At 43.8% G+C, this 16,841-nt stretch overlaps 1 protein-coding gene across 4 annotated transcripts in view; it reads right to left on the bottom strand.

Annotated features, from left to right (window-relative positions):
• cep192 (centrosomal protein 192) overlaps nucleotides 1-16,841 on the bottom strand; it is a 127,916-nt gene that overhangs the window by 54,336 nt on the left and 56,739 nt on the right. For all 4 annotated transcript variants that reach the window (XM_085992318.1, XM_085992315.1, XM_085992316.1 and 1 more), the window contains exons 24-29: nucleotides 13,168-13,398; nucleotides 10,125-10,250; nucleotides 8,399-8,536; nucleotides 5,272-5,335; nucleotides 3,339-3,478; nucleotides 2,077-2,169 (exon numbers count right to left, since the gene is read on the bottom strand). In XM_085992318.1, coding sequence (XP_085848444.1) covers nucleotides 2,077-2,169; nucleotides 3,339-3,478; nucleotides 5,272-5,335; nucleotides 8,399-8,536; nucleotides 10,125-10,250; nucleotides 13,168-13,398 — 792 coding nt within the window. The remainder of the gene's footprint in view (nucleotides 1-2,076; nucleotides 2,170-3,338; nucleotides 3,479-5,271; nucleotides 5,336-8,398; nucleotides 8,537-10,124; nucleotides 10,251-13,167; nucleotides 13,399-16,841) is intronic.

Below are 16,841 nucleotides of genomic sequence, written 5' to 3'. Positions count from 1 at the left end.
GAAAACGGCACCTGATTTTTGCTGGTGGCTCGAGCATTCCAGACAGTTAGCCTCCTGATAACACAAAGTTTCCTGTATTTATAAAAAGTGTTTTCTTTTAAACAAAAGCATCAACTTTTCATCTCAATCAAGTTTGGCTATGCCAATGCCCCTCGTGTCATGGCTGTGCTAGTGACATCACTTTACTTCCCCCATTGGCTACAATGGAGTTGTGAATCCAGACTAGCCAGAGAACCAGACAGAACACCAGGAAAATTATCTACTAGCTGAAAAAAATGGCGTAGAGCATTCATCTGAACAACTGAATTATGTGGGAGTGCTGGGAAGAGCCAGCTTAAATCTGAAGTCTGACGGAATACTCACTACGCTTGGATGGGTGCAGATGCAACAACACTCAATAAGCTCAACACCATCCAGGACAGAGCAGTTTGCTTGATTGGCATCGGCCTACCACTAGACTCCACATCTAACCCCAACATCACTGGTGTACTCTGGCTGCTGTAGGATGCACTGCAGCAACTCTCCAAGTTTCCAGCAGCAGCATCTCCCTACCCAAGCAACCTTTACCATCGAGAAAGGCAAGAGCAGTAATGTTGCGAAGAGACCATCATCTCCAATTTCGTCGGCAAGTCACACACCATTCTGATTTGGGCATATATTGTTGTTCCTTCATCCTGGCTGGGTTTAGAAGAATGAGAGGGGATCTCATTGAACCGTATAAAATTCTGACAGGGCTAGACAGACTGGATGCAGGGAAGATGTTTCCCCTGGCTGGAGGGTCTAGAACGAGGGGTCGCAGTCTTGGGATACGGGGTAGGACATTTAGGACTGAGATGAGGAGAAATTTCTTCACTCAGAGGGTGGTGAACCTGTGGAATTCTCTACCATAGAAAGCTGTGGAGGCCAAGTCACTGAATATATTTAAGAAGGAGATAGATAGATTTCTAGACACAAAAGGCATCAAGGGGTATGGGGAGAGAGCGGGAATATGGTATTGAGATAGAGGATCAGCCATGATCGTGTTGAATGGCGGAGCAGGCTCGAAGGGCCGAATGGCCTACTCCTGCTCCTATTTTTCTGTTTCTATGTCAAAACCTGGAATTCCCTACCGGATACCATAATGGGACATTTCGCACTACAAGGACTGCAGGGGTTCAAGAAGGCCCACCACCACCGTCTCAATGTAACTAGGGTTGGGCAATAAATACACCATGCCCCAGGTTGCCCACATCCAGAGAACAAACTAAACACAATGCAAGCTTAATGCCACTCATGCAGCGCATTCATTTAAAAAAATAAATGATAGTTGCAAACCAAAATTACGGGAGGCTCCCTGTTATAAATCTTATCATTCAAGAAACTACTCGTGAAATAACGCTGGACGGCCAGCTGGTGGCGCCGTCCAAGGAGTATAAATATTCGGGCGTCGGCCCCAGCTTGCCAGGGACATTTTGTAAGACAAGGAACTCGTGAAGTACAACTGGACCTCCATGTTCTGAAACAAGTTGATTAAAGCCTTGCTTTATGCTCAAACCAAGTGGGCAGCACGGTGGCATAGTGGTTAGCACTGTTGCCTCACAGCGCCAGGGACCCGGGTTCGAATCCGGCCTCGGGTGACTGTCCTGTGTGGAGTTTGCACATTCTCCCCGTGTTTGCGTGGGTTTTCTCCAGGTGCTCCGGTTTCCTCCCACAGTCCAAAGATGTGCAGGTTAGGATGATTGGCTATGATAAATTGACCCTTAGTGTTAGGGGGATTAAATACGTGGGGTTACGGGGATAGGGTGTGATAGGTGTTGGTGTAGGGGTTACGGGGATCAGGTGGGATATGTGTCGGTGCAGGCTCGATGGGCTGAAATGGTCTCTATCTGCACTGTGGGGTTTCTGTGATTCTGTGTAGTGAGTTTTATTATGTCACTCCCCTTTTACTTTTTGACACCTTATTTACTGCTGAAATGATTGTAGAGGACTTCACAGAGCACCACATAAGGTTATATAAAACAAAACTTAAAAAGAAGTAGTATGTATCATATCCTTAAAGGGACTCAAAGTTGTTTTGGAAGGTAACTGCAAACTCACCTGAATCTTGAGCTGTGCAACAATATTTCCTGCATTTTTGAGAGGTAGGATTTGTTTAGCTATCATACCAGGCTTAGCAGACATTACGAGAGTCTAAATATAAAAACAATAATGAAAACCTCAGAACACATGCAACACAGAAAGACTTCCCTCAACACAGATTTCATTAACAGAAGGCACTTGTCTTCAGTTTCAGTACTTTTGCAAAAAGGTTAGTATGGCTAAGTTTGATAATCTAGCAGAGGCATTCACAAAAAAAGTGTCTGTTCTTCAAAACCTTTTCATCGTACATATGACTTTTTATACAGCAGATGCTGATAACCTGCATTCAGAATGACAACCTGCATTCAGAATGACACATTGACATGGTCTCTTCCTCCCATAGGTTTATAGATATACCTTGAAAAATTCATTCATTCATTCAGTTAAACAACCACTGTACCTCACCACCTCGGCTTTCATAGCTCAGATGGAAAACCAGGGCTTGTGCAACTGAGGCAGTGGTAAGCTTCAAGCCGTCTTAGGTCTACTGTAACTGTAATTTAGTTACCTGGCCTGTATGCTTAGCAACTGTTTGATCCTCATCTCACGCTGGTATTGCCAAGGTGCCTTTACAACATATCTCAGTTGATCCATTTGCTAATACAGACAATTACTTCAGGACAAACATACAAACAGTGACATAGGTAAAGACCCTCTGGTCTTTCCCATTATCCACACATCTGGTGTGCAACAAATAAATTGTACATTTCACAGCATCCCAGCACTTGGATTCTCGCTTTCCTCCCCCATGCCGACAATTTATACTTGTGTACAAAGAGGTTACACCAGGCATTACCTCTGCCCACAAGGAAACCCAACAACAAATTCTTTGATGTCTTCAAGTACGACATAAGAACACAAGAACATAAGCATTAGGAGCAGGAGTAGGCCATACGGCCCCTCGAGCCTGCTCCACCATTCAATAAGATCATGGCTGATCTTTGACCTCAATTCCACTTTTCTTCCCGATGCCCATAATCCCTCGATTCCCCTAGAGTCCAAAAATCTATCTATCTCAGCCTTGAATATACTCAACGACACAGCCCTTTGGGGCAGAGAATTTCAAAGATTCAAAACCCTCCTCCTCATCTCAGACTTAAATGGCTGACACCTTATCCTGAGACTATGCCCGCTAGTTCTAGACTCTCCAGCCAGGGGGGGGAAAACAACCACTCAGCAGTTACCCTGTCAATCCCCCTCAGAATCTTATGTCAGCATACCTGCAGGTCTTTGGGAGCGTGTATTCTGGCAATTCCAACTCTGGCACGGAGTGGTATGCTGTTAATAACGTTGCTGGGGCCAGGACTGTCGACCTCGATATCAACTCTTGCTGAGTAGTCCTCTGCTGGACATAAAGGATCTGAAATAAAGGTCACAGTATTTAAGTTTATAATACAGTTCAAAGTTCATGGTTTCTGTAGTTAAGCAGAGGCCATTATGATTTGATAGAAGATTAAAGCACAGAAGAAAGCCATTTGGCTTATCATGTCTGTGCAAGCTATCTGAAACAGAGATTCATTTAGTTCCCTTTCCCCATAACCATTTAATTATTCAGGTGCTGACCTTCTAAAAGCAAATGTGGATTCTGTATCTAACACTGTTCTGGTAGAGCACTCCATGTCCTAACAATCTTTTACATTAAAAATAGCTCCTTCCTTTATACTTTCTATGCCCTTTAAACATATGCCCTGTAGTTATGAACTCACTGACCAGGAGAAAGAAAGAGTTACCCTGATTTTCCTTAACAAAATCATTCATTATTTTGAGTATCTCTATTAGATCTCCTCTTAACCTTCTCTGGTGCAGTGAAAAGAGCCTCAGTTTCTCCTCGTAACTAAAACCTTTTACCCTGGTATAATTTTAGTAAATTTCTTCTGTATCTTCTCCATGGCTTTGACATCCTTCCCAAAGTAGGGCACAATATTCGAACTATGTCAAATCAAAGATCTGTATAGGTTTAGTATTACCTCTTTGCTTTTATACTTTCTGCCCCATTTATAAAACCTAGGAACACATATGCTCTACTAAAAAAAAAAAAAAAAAAAAAAACCTGGACTCCAGTTTATCGACTAATACTGCAAAGCTGTGAAAGATAATGGTGCCGATCATATTTGTTCAGCCTATATAATAATTTTGTTTTTATTTGTTCAGCCAGGTGTTTGACATGCAAAGAAACATGTGAACATGCTTAACAGTGTCCAAATCAAACTGCTGTGAAAGCCACTCAAGTAGATTGTCCTTGCCCAATATGGTGGGTTCTTTCTTCCTGTGGTGACCTCCATTGCCCACAGACAGGAAAGAGTGGTGGAGTTTGACTGCCTAAAACTGGGCAGCTCCACAGCAAAGCACTTTAAGCTTTCCACTGCCAACCCAAATAGCACTGCTTTATCTCATTAGGGCAGAGGCTTTCAGGATTTTCTGGAGGCAAAAGGGAAGAATCCTAGCCTCCCGCCCCACCCTGACCCATCATAAACAAAGGAGGCTAATCAACTATGAACCTGTCTGGCTCAGGCTATTAGATTACGAGGTCTATTAAGGATTGACCCACATTCAATCATCCATGGCAGACTTGTCAACTCTACTTCAACTCGACCTCAAAGATACATGGATTACCTTTCCCCAAAGGAGGACAGTCACCAGTTGGTTATTAAACAAGTGAGAAGGGTGTGCCTATTTGATAAAAGTTAAATTGTTAGATACCTTAGCTTCTTCCCCAAACTCCATTTTAACATGTAGAAAACGGCCAGGGGTAAACACATTGCTAAGCCTTCTGTGTCAGGGCAATAGGTGGGGCTTCACAATCAGCCTTAGGCTGGGGACAGGGAGGGGAAAAAGTACCTGTTCCCTTATGGTTATCCAGCAACTCCTGCTGCACAGGTACGTTTTGGTATAATGCTGGTCAAACAGCCTGCAGCTGTTCATCTAGGTTTGCACATGTACAATGGCTGCATAAAGAATATACCAGAGGACTTCCAGCGCCTGTGGGAAGGTGCTCCAGCATAAGTCACCATCTTCAGAAGATGACGAACACAAGTTTTAGGAAAATGCCATTTTTTTGCCCAAACAAACCTGCCCCTTTTTTCAGGGAGACAACCTGGGGTGTAGCCAGGGCACCTGTTCAAAACATTTCCAACTGAAAATAAAAATAAATACCTGTACTACTGATGTATTTTTGTGGTGCACGAAAATGAACCCACACAACAAAACTTTCAGGATCCTGTAAAGAAGAAACAGAAACTTAAAATACTGTAGGAGGTCCGAGAGAAAGAAAAATGAGGAACATACATAATTTCAGACCATAACCTCTGCCCCAATCTTTTTCTTTTCCATTTTTTCCACTCTCTCACATGGCATCTGTCGATCATTCTGCCAGTGCCATTTTTACACTTCATCTAGAGCCATCTTTTGTTTCTTAACTTGTCCTATTACCATCTCCTTTTACCTTGCACCATCATTTCTTTTGTCTGTTAATCTCTTCTGCCTTCCACCCTATCACAGTCCTTCCCTTTTATTCTTTCCTCCCCTCCCCCCTTTCCCTGCCCCTGCTTAAAAACCTGTTCCATCTCCAGCTTTTTCCAGTTCTGACGAAGGGTCACAGACCTGAAACGTTAACTCTGTTTCTCTCTCCACAGATGCTGCCTGACCTGCTGAGTATTTCCAGCATTTTCTGTTTTTATTTTATATAACATACATAATTGAGACTTGCTGATGTTTAAAATAAATCATTCTAATCTTTTCCAGAGAATAAATGATACTCAGTGACTATAGCAGTCTGAGAGTTTCAGCTGACAAGAGACTGCAGTTTGAGTGGTTTCCAACGGTCATCTGCTTCATAAGCATATTTTTAATATACTGGGGAGCAGTTTTATTAAGCTTGAGTTTCTTGCTGGCTGTGGGTATCAGGCATGGGTAGACAGGACATACCATGTGGTAGATATCCAGAACGAGGGATTAAAAAGTCTATCTATGCTACTGAGGAAATTGTAGAAGCAGTTGCTGCTGTGATCACCAGTTGCAGTTAATCTGCAGTGTACAATTTGGTCCAGTCAAAACTGGAATTGGAGAAGTTAATAGTAGGCATCACAGTATTTAATAAAAAACAGGAAATTAAATTGAATGTATTTTAGCAATGAACATCAAATTATTGGTGACTTTTTTAAAAAAAAAAAAGAAAATTACTTATTTTTGTAGTTCCCCCAAACTATGATCCTTCCAGTTCTGAGTGAAACACCACCAATACCATTCAATGATTGTGAAAATACACAAGATCAGCTTGTGGTAAAGGGCTCACAATTTCCTCTCCTTCAGGTGGAAGTGACTGGTCTACAGTATCTACCCACAATATCACAGCTTTGCTCGGTGGTTCACCATGTGTGGGTTTTTAATGTTGATAGATACATCAACACTCAGTAAGGACACCAATTGGATGCATCATAAAATGGCTCCAAACATGGCTTCAAACCAAACTGAGAGCTGATCTGCAGGATACTGGGAAACCATGCTGTCTGAGAATGCAGAGTATACAGCAGGTAATATGGGTTCCAAGTCCTGCTGTTCTGGATCATCACTCAGGCCAGTCTAAAGCCATGGCCCAGTCAGCATGGATTTGTTACGCGAAGGTCGTGTCTGACTAACTTGATTGAATTTTTTGAGGAGGTAACAAGGAGGGTCGATGAGGGTAGTGCATTTTATGTAGTCTATATGGATTTTAGCAAGTCTTTTGATACGGTCCCGCATGGCAGACTGGTCACGAAAGTAAAAGCCCATGGGATCCAAGGCAAAGTGGCAAGTTGGATCCAAAATTGGCTCAGAGGCAGGAAACAAAGGGTAATGGTCAAAGGGTATTTTTGTGACTGGAAGGCTGCTTCCAGTGGGGTTCTGCAGGGCTCAGTACTGGGTCCTTTGCTTTTTGTGGTATATATCAATGATTTGCACTTGAATGTAGGAAGTATGATTAAGAAGTTTGCAGATGATACAAAAATTGGCCGTGTGGTTAATAATGAAGAAGAAAGCTGCAGACTGCAGGAAGAGATCAATGGACTGGTCAGGTGGGCAGAACAGTGGCAAATGGAATTCAATCTGGAGAAGTGTGAGGTAATGCATTTGGGGAGGGCTAACAAGGCAAGAGAATACACAATAAATGGTAGGACACGGAGAAATGCAAAAGATCAGAGGGACCTTGGAGTGCATGTCCACAGATCCCTGAAGGTGGCAGGACAGGTAGATAAGGTGGTTAAGAAGGTATACGGGATACTTGCCCTTACTAGCCGAGGCATAGAATGTAAGAGCAGGGAGGTTATGCTTGAACTGTATAAAACATTAGTTAGACCGCAGCTAGAATACTGCGTGCAGTTCTAGTCACCACATTACAGGAAGGATGTGATTGCACTAGAGGGGATGCAGAGGAGACTTATGAGGATGTTGCCTGGGCTGGGGAATATTAGCTATGAGGAAAAATTGGATAGGCTGGGGTTGTTTTCTTTGGAAGAGGAGGCTGAGGGGAGACCTAATTGAGGTGTATAAAATTATGAGGGACCTAGATAGAGTGGATAGGAAGGGCCTATTTCCCTTAGCAGGAGGATCAATAACCAGGGGGCATAGATTTAAAGTAATTGGTCAGAAGTTTAGAGGGGATTTGAGGAGAATCTTTTTCACCCAGAGGGTGGTGGGGGTCTGGAACGCACTGCCTGAAAGGGTGGTAGAGGCAGAGACCCTCGTCACATTTAAAAAAGTACTTGGATATGCACTTGAAGTGCCGTAACCTACAAGACAACGGACCAAGTGCTGGAAAGTGGGATTAGGGTGGATAGCTCTTTGTCGGCCGGTACGGACAAGATGGGCCGAATGGCCTCCTTCTGTGCTGTAAATTTCTTTGATTCTATGAATGGGGTCATCTAGCAGGAAGGGATATGCAATCTTCCGTGCCACTCAACTTAAATTTAGACCACTTTGAATAAAAAACACTTCGCTAAGCTTACCTTTCCTTTTTAAGTTAGGAAACTGAAAAGCAAAATTTCAAAACATTCAGGGACAGAACTAAATAAATCTTTCCAAAAATGGATTTTCCCAAGCCGCTGAACAATTCAGCAAGTTTGAAATCCATTTGATTTCTTATACTGACTGATATTATGCAGTCTTCCCAGAGGTACAAATCATTATTCTCCTATGACAGAAATAACTATCTGAGCACAAGAAACACTTTTACTCTGTTGAAAGAATGTGAAGGTTGAAAATGAACACTGAAGAACACATTGAGCTGAGGCTCAGAATTTCTCATTACCTCTCCATCGTAGCTGGCTTGCATCACATGATTCATGACAGATGGGGCCACCAATGGAGAGATTCTTTCAGCCTGCCGCGCCGTTTCGGTCAACATGTCAGACTTGGAGAATGTAAAACATCTCCACGCAGCAGCATTCTGTACAGCACAAAAAGATATTTAGAATTACTGCAAACCAAAATGAGATTGCTAAAGTAAATTAAGTTTTCCTGTTGTGGCTAAAGATTGAATGCATACCGAGAGAGGAGAGGATGGCACACTGGGTTAGAATAGTGCTCACGGCAGAAGACGCAACGTTTTTCAAGGTTTTAAGTAACGAGATAGCTTGGAATGAGTTTCACACTTCAAAAAAGGTTATTAAACTATAATCTAGGTATTGAATATTGAAGAAATGGATTGCCCCATGCCAAAATATTGTTTGTTGATGTAGTCCTTGCTTTGCTGCAGCAGAGTAATCTCTCAATAACATTGCAATGGGATGTCAGATACTCGGGCTGGGGAAGTTACAAATGGGTGAAACCCACAGACTTAGCTAAGATTCTGTGAATTTATGCCAAGTGACATCCATTTTCTCAGGATGGCTTCGTGCTTCATGAGTCAACAGTAATCCTATGCTTGTAGTAAAAGAGGTAGGCACTGCATATTACATGTTTTGATTTAGCCAGGACAACACTAGGAATGTCCACTGAGAGCAGAGAAAGCCCATCAAGATTTAGTGCAGTGTTTGAAGCCAGTCATCATCTCACTTTTTCCAATTTCATTGCTTTTACCTGAAGAAAAAGGTTTTCCAAAATAACTTTTAAGTCTACTTAAATTTAATTTTCACTGACTGAAGCTGAAGTGGAGTCTGAGCAAAGACATGGCAGAGCCAGGAGGGTTAGGGTGCACATATTGTACAGTATAAGGGGGAACTTTGCTGCTGAGTCAACATTCTGGCATCAGGACAATGAGACTAAGGCCTAAAAATTCGGTTGTTTTGCGCCTCCCATTAGCGCAAAGCAACTAGCGCCCGGGCGCGGCGTCGCCAACGCCTCCCGTGAAATTCAGCGGGAGGATAGCGGCGGCGGTAACCGTTAGTGCCCCGCACCACCGGCGATGACGTCATCGCCGTGCGCAGCGCCCTGCTCGCGATCTTCGGTAGCACCTCCTGACTTACCGCTGACGAGGTCAGGGGGGCCTACCTGCGGCCAGGGCGGCGCAAATTAAAGGGGAGGTGCCGGGCGGCAACTTTTGTTGCTGGCTGCCTGCCAGCACCTGCCCCCGTTGCCATCCCAGGCCTCCTCTGCAGCCACACCCCCCGCGGAGTGCCAACTGCGCTCCGTGAGCCCGGCACTCCGATCCCTGGTGGCCCAGCTGGGCCCCGGGTCACGCTGCGCTAGTCCCCTCCCCTTTAAGGGGAGGAAGGCCTGCAGTATCATGGCGTGACATGCCGCGGAGCACGGCGCTGCAGCATGTAGCGCCGCGATATTCACTCGCAGCGCCCCAAGAGAGAGGCGGGGCGCTTCCAGTAGGACCCCGCTTCCCTCTTGGGGCGCTACTGGTGAATTTCGGCCGCAGGGGTGCTAATTTTTTCAGGGCGCTAAAAGAAGCGAAGGGGGCGCAACTCAATTTTGCCCCCAAAGTCTTAATCCAAATGACAAAGAATGCAATAGAACTGATCAAAAGGGATTGGTAAAATACATTCATTTATTCAATTAGTCACTTTTTAGAGAAAAAAACCACTTACTGCACTGATGACAAGCCGAATGGGAACGGTGGCATGAGTTCTGTTGATTAGTTTGAGAGAGAGTGCTTTACCACCACCAGATACTAAGTCACTAAATTCCAAGCAGTCGCTTTTCCCAGCCAAAACCTAGAATTAGGATTAAAGCTATCAACTGAATTGATCTTAATTTCTTTATACTTGTGCAAAATATTTTGTTTCGGAATTGTAGAGAATTCTATGCGAATGGGTTACCAATTCTGATCTATTATGAGGTGCCTAGATAGTGTGGATAAGAAGGACCCATTTCCTTAGCAGAGAGGTCAATGACCAGGGGGCATAGATTTAAAGTCATTGTAAGGATGAGGGGAGTTGAGGGTGGTGGGGATCTGGATCTCACTGCCTGAAAGGGTGATAGAGGCAGAAACCCTGATTGCATTTAAAAAATACTTGGATATGCACTCGAAGTGCCATAACCTTCATGGCTACGGACCAAGAGCTGGAAAGTGGGATTAGGCTCGATAGCTTTATCAACAGGCACAGACAAGATGGGCCGAATGGCCTCCTTCTGTGCTGTAAATTCCTATGATGCTATTAATTTTCCTATAGATCTGATTGATCTCCTGAGCACATACTGTAGTAACATTTTTATTTTTTAAAAGTTAGTTGTTAAGAGTAGAAAACTGGGTTGTGACCATGACACGATAGCTCTCCTTGACCGCTCAGCGGCGGCCTTGGCAGTTGACATCATCCTCTTCAATTCCTCCGCAGACCACCTCGGAGTCTGCTCTGTCATGGGTCGATTCTCACCCGCCCCAATATGGTCAGCATCTCTCTTACCATGGCTTCTCCTCCCTGTACACACATGGTCACCTCCAGTGTGCCCCAAGTTTCCATCCTTGGCCCCCTCCGATTCCACATCTATGTTTTGCGCCTTGGCAACATTTTCCATGAGCTTTCATTTGTATGCAGATGATACCTCCAGCTCCCACCCTTGAATCCATAACCATCATAGTGTTATCAAAATGCTTGTCTGATCACAGGCCTATTACCATTTCGTCTGGCTTCGAAGAAGAAACATAAGAAGTAGGAGCAGGAGTAGGCCATGCGGCCCCTCGGGCCTGCTCTGCCATTCAATAGGATCATGGCTGATCCGAATCTAGACTCACGTCCACTTCCCTGCCCGCTCCCCGTAACCCCCAATTCCCTTATCTGCTAGGAAACTGTCTATCTCCATTTTAAATGTATTTAATGTTGCAGCTTCCGCAGCTCTCTGGGGTAGCAAATTCCATAGATTTACTACCCTCTGAGTGAAGAAGTTTCTCCTCATCTCAGTTTTGAAAGGGCAGCCCCTTATTCTTAGATTATGCCCCCTAGTTCTAGTTTCACCCATCAGTGGAAACATCCTCACCGCATCCACCCGATCAAGCCCCCTCACAACCTTATGTGTTTCGATAAGATCGCCTCTCATTCTTCTGAACTCCAATGAGTAGAGGCCTTTCCTCATAAGTCAACCCCCTCATCTCCGGAATCAACCGAGTGAACCTTCTATTATCTTTTTTGTTCAATCGCAGCCTTGCCTTCGATCTATTTTCTTTTCTTTCCAGTTTTGAAGAAGGGTTTCGACCCGAAACGTCAACTCAAATTTCTCTCCACGGATGTTGCCTGACCTGCTGAGTTTTTCCAGCATTTTCTGTTGTTATTCCGAAATCATCCAGACTGCCCGCAACCTATCCTGCACAAAATCTTGCTCAAATATCACCCCAAACATTGCCGACTTCCACTTGGCTCCCCACTCCCAGCTGATCACCTTTGAAATCCTCGATCCTGTCTTCAAATCCCTTTGCGGCCTTGTTCCACTCTTGCTTCTTTAACTTCCTCGAACTCCAAGTAGTTTGGTGCACCTTCTGCACTCCCCTTCCTGAATGTTCTATTGGTGGCACTACCTTCAGCCAGCTTGCCACCCCACTCCCTCCATAAACCCTCTTGCCGCATCATTCCCCAACTTTAAAATCCTCATTAAAACCTAGCTCGTCTGCAGCACTTTTACATGTCACCTCTTTGCCCTTCCCCCCCCCTTTATTTATGCTCAGGGTGTGAAATGCTGAACATTGTGCTATGTTGAAAGGTGCTATAATATCTAAAAACTATAATTAGCACTTGTTCATGACCACAGTCAATCCTGCTCCATGATTACTTCACAATTAAATGGGCAAACGATTACAATTAAAAAATAACTTGGCAGTGGTGCTGCTACTGTGCATTAAAATCTAGCTGTGACTGGTTATCCGATTAAAAAAAAATCACATGTTGTTGAAGATTAACCAGAGAAGCTGGTGAGTCCCAGAAACCCATTTAAAATTTAAAGCAGGGAGGCCTTCCGTCAAAGGTTAGGTGGCCACCTGAAGGCTTCAGTTACTTTACTCTTACAACACACTGCTGTCCATCTGGTAGTTGTGCACAAGATCATAGGAAGGTACAGCATGGAAGGAGGCCATTTCGGCCCATCGTGTCCGCGCCGATATTGAAATATATGCTACCGCTGACGAAGTAGCTATACATTAGTCTCCTTTATTATATTTAAATATAAAATAAAGGACTCCAATTTACAGAATAATGGAGAGTGGTGGAATTCACTCTACAAAGCACCACGAAAAATCCCAGCATACCATTTATTAAAAATGGAGTTCGACTTTGTCTGTCAGTGAACCGGAGATTATCTCTTACATGGCATAAACACTTCACTTTTATAAAATAGTGAATCCTCGCCATGAGCAAAAGCAAGCGGGATCTATAGTACTAGTAAAGAAGTGACAATGTGATTCGTCAGTGTATTAACCCTCGCTCACTCTGGTGCATTACTGGTGCCTTTTTTCTCAAGCTGAAAAGCTCGTCAGTCAAAATAACAACAGGCAAAACATTACGCTAAAAGGTGGTCAGTTTCTGAAAACGCTCGAAGTACATGTATTAAGTAGTGGTTGAAACACTGGATTGGATTAATTTACCCACTAGGGCTGTCGTGGTGCATATGCGCTAAACATAAATTATATATTAAACTGTTCTTCACCTCAATCAATGGATCTTCTGCCACAGCTGTAATAATCACTCTGACTGCAAGTGCTTCTGCTCTGGTAATTGTATTGGCATCTGCCGAGACTGGACATGAGGAGACACACAGAACACACTGAAAAATCCCAGGGTGACGTGGAAGGAACATCAGTTTTAAATCTTCAGTAACATGAGGGCCAATAATGGTTTTGTTCTTGAATATCCAACACTGGTGAGCAAATGTATCCATCTGGAAGATACAAATGATTAAACAAGTACTGTGAATTGAATAAGTAATTGTAGCTTGGCTGAACTGTCAATTGTTATAACCCTGAAATTGTAATTTCATAGAATTTCGCGGCGCAGAAGACGGCCATTCAGCCAACATACCTGCTCTGGCTCTCTGGAAGAGTCATCTACTTTGTTCCATTTACATGATCTTTCACCCTTTTGAATTTGTCAAACTTGTATCTTGTTCCCTTTTAAAAGTGATTATGGATTCTGTTTTCACCACCGTTTCTGGTTAAGATATTCCATGTTCTAACAACACTCTGTGATTAAAAAAAAGTCTCCTAACCTCTTTCTTGACTATCGACGATCTTAAACATATGCCCTCTAGCTAGATACAGTGACCAGTGGAAATAGTTTTTCCCTATTTACCTTATCAAAACCTTTCTTCACTTTGTCAATTCTCTTAACCTTCTCTGCACGAATAGAGTCCCAGTTTCTTCAATCTTTCTTCATAACTAAATTCTCTCATCTCTTGCAAGCAAATCTCTTTACCTTCTCAATGGTCTTCTTAAACTAGGGTGCATGAAACTGGCCACAATATTCTAACTGCAGCCTCACCCATGATTTATATAGGTTTAGTACTATCCCTTTGCTTTTGTACTCTATACACCTATGTATAAAACTAGGATCCTAGAAGCCTTCTTACAGTTTGATTAACTGTCCTCCCACTTTAAAAGATTTATGTATCGGAACCCCCAAGTTTCTCTATGCTTTTTAAGATTAACCATTTAGGGTATATTTCCTCTCATTCTTCCTCCCAAAATCTATCACCTCACATTCTCCACATTAAATTTCATCGGACATATTGGTCAAATCATGTCCTCCTGAAATCACTTGCAGTGTGCTTCACACTCGCCCCTGACTTTTGTTTTGCTTGCAAATTTATGTTGTGCCCCCATGCATCTAAATACATTAAAAGTGTCGAGTGGGTCTGAACATTCCCATTTCAAAATGCGTTGGAAACTCCGACGTCAGATTCTACCTACGGCAACAACCGCTTTAAAAGTGTTAACCTTTACCTACAGTACCTATAAGTGGCACCGCAGTTGGCATTTAATGTTAAATGACCGTCACGGTCTTCTTAGTAATGTTAGGTGCACAGCCCATCAATTGTGTGTTTTGGCTGAGAGATAGCATGCAGTTCCAGTACAAAGACACTGGGCGGCAGTGCATGAACGTATGGACAGCTCTCACTGGACTGCAATTTGTGGACGAAAGATAAGTGTTTCTTGAACTGAAAATTTGGCCAAAAAGAAAGCCTAAAAGTAGGTTTTTTTTTAAAAAACTGAAGGTAGTACTTTTGCCTGAAACTAAAATCAGTGTTGGATATCTGTGAAATCAGTTTCGTGGAACTCAGATTAACGCTACAAGAGGTGCAAATCCTGCAGTACGCCTCTTCCAGGCTCATGCCCCAACGACCACCCCTCTTAGAGAGGGATATGCATCATCGCAAGTTTTTTAATGTCTTCCGCACCTTTCTGAAAGCTAATAAAAGTTTAGCTGGCCTAAATCCTCCTTCTTCTCCCCTCTCCACCCCCTTGGGGTATCCTTTTGGATGAACCAATTTAGTGATCATTTTTTCCCCAGCGTAATGATCACCACAAAAACAGCACCTGACACGCAGTACTCCACTTCCTCCATGAACCCTGGTCTCGTTCACATTTGCCACAGTGGTACAACAAACCCACCCTAGACAACCCGAAGCAACTGCTGTTCCAGTGAAGCTTCAGGAATGGAAACAGCCAGTAATCTCGTCCTCTCGCCACCACCCCCCCCAACCCCAGCCAAGCAGTATGAATGCAATCTGACCCACGACGGAGCGGCAATATTGGTACGGTTCTGCATTTCCCCAACCCCGCTGAGACAGGTTGCTGCCCTAGCCATTCCAAAATACTGTACCCTCTAACTCTACTTGGTCCTGACTCTGTGTGTAACACCATGGGAGAGAGATGTAGGAGAGTGAGTACATGCACAATGTTTCTAAATTCTTACAGCAGAATTCCATGCTAGATAGATAGTCTGGGCAGTAAAAAAAAAAACATTTAAAAACTATTGGAGTTTTTTCTATTAAACTAACTTATAAATCCGTCCATTTTTTTTTAAGTTACCAATTTTGTAACAAGTTTTCACTGATGGAAACAGTCAGTCAGTCAGTCATTTGGGTCTAGCAAATAGAACTGGAATTGCTGTGCGATTCCTGTACATAGAAACATAGAAGATCGGAGCAGGAGTAGGCCATTCGGCCCCTCGAGCCTGCTCCGCCATTCAATGCGATCATGGCTGATCATCCAAATTCAGTACCCTGTTCCTGCTTTCTCCCCATATCCCTTGATCCCTTTAGCCTTCAGAAATATATCTAACTCCTTCTTGAATATATTTAATGAATTGGCCTCTACTGCCTTCTGCGGTAGAGAATGCCACAGGTTCACCACTCTCTGGGTGAAGAAATACCTCCTCATTTCTGTCCTAAATGGCTTACCCCTTATCCTTAGACTGTGACCCCTGGTTCTGGACTCCCCGACCATCGGGAGCATCCTTCCTGCATCTAGTCTGTTCAGTCCTGTCAGAATTTTATACGTTTCAATGAGATCCCCTCTCATTCTTCTAAACTCCAGCGAGTATAAGCCCAATCGACCCAATCTCTCCTCGTACGTCATTCCTGCCATCCCAGGTATCAGCCTGGTGAATCTTCGCTGAACTCCCTCTATGGCAAGAACATCCTTCCTCAGATAAGGTGACCAAAACTGCACACAATACTCCAGATGTGGTCTCACCAAGGCCCTGTACAACTGCAGCAAGACATCCTTGTTCCTGTACTCAAACCCTCTCGCTACGAAGGCCAACATACCATTTGCCTTCTTAACCGCCTGCTGCACCTGTATGCTTACCTTCAGCGACTGGTGCACAAGGACACCCAGGTCTCGTTGCACTTCCCCTTCTCCCAATCTATTGCCATTCAGATAATAATCTGCCTTCCTGTTTTTGACACCAAAGTGGATAACCTCGCATTTATCCACGTTATATTGCATCTGCCATGCTTCAGCCCAATCACCCAACCTGTCCAAATCATCCTGGAGTTTCTCGGCATCCTCCTCACAGCACACACGCCCACATCTGCCAAAGCAGCTCTATTCCCTTACATAGATCCAGAGCTGATGTTTAGCACCGGCTAGGAGTGCCGGGGAAGGGCACTGATAATTTGGGGTACGGAAGAATGAACAAGGGTATTCTTGATGAATGGTCCCTCTATAAAGGAAAAGATGTGCTTCGTTGTGGAATCATGTTGTAGACGGTAGAAAATTCTGCAGCCAATTCGGAGGCTGGTGAAGTGAAAGGTGGGAACAAGGGGCATCCATGTAACCATGAAACAGACGGAAACTGGGAGAAAGGGACAGGAAATGG

The sequence above is a fragment of the Somniosus microcephalus genome, chromosome 7 (assembly GCF_052327205.1).
Source record: "Somniosus microcephalus isolate GS21.2 chromosome 7, FLI_Smic_1.0, whole genome shotgun sequence".
NCBI lineage: Eukaryota > Metazoa > Chordata > Chondrichthyes > Squaliformes > Somniosidae > Somniosus > Somniosus microcephalus.
The sequence above is the reverse complement of the archived record's forward strand: the minus strand, read 5'-3'. Positions and strand labels throughout refer to the sequence as shown.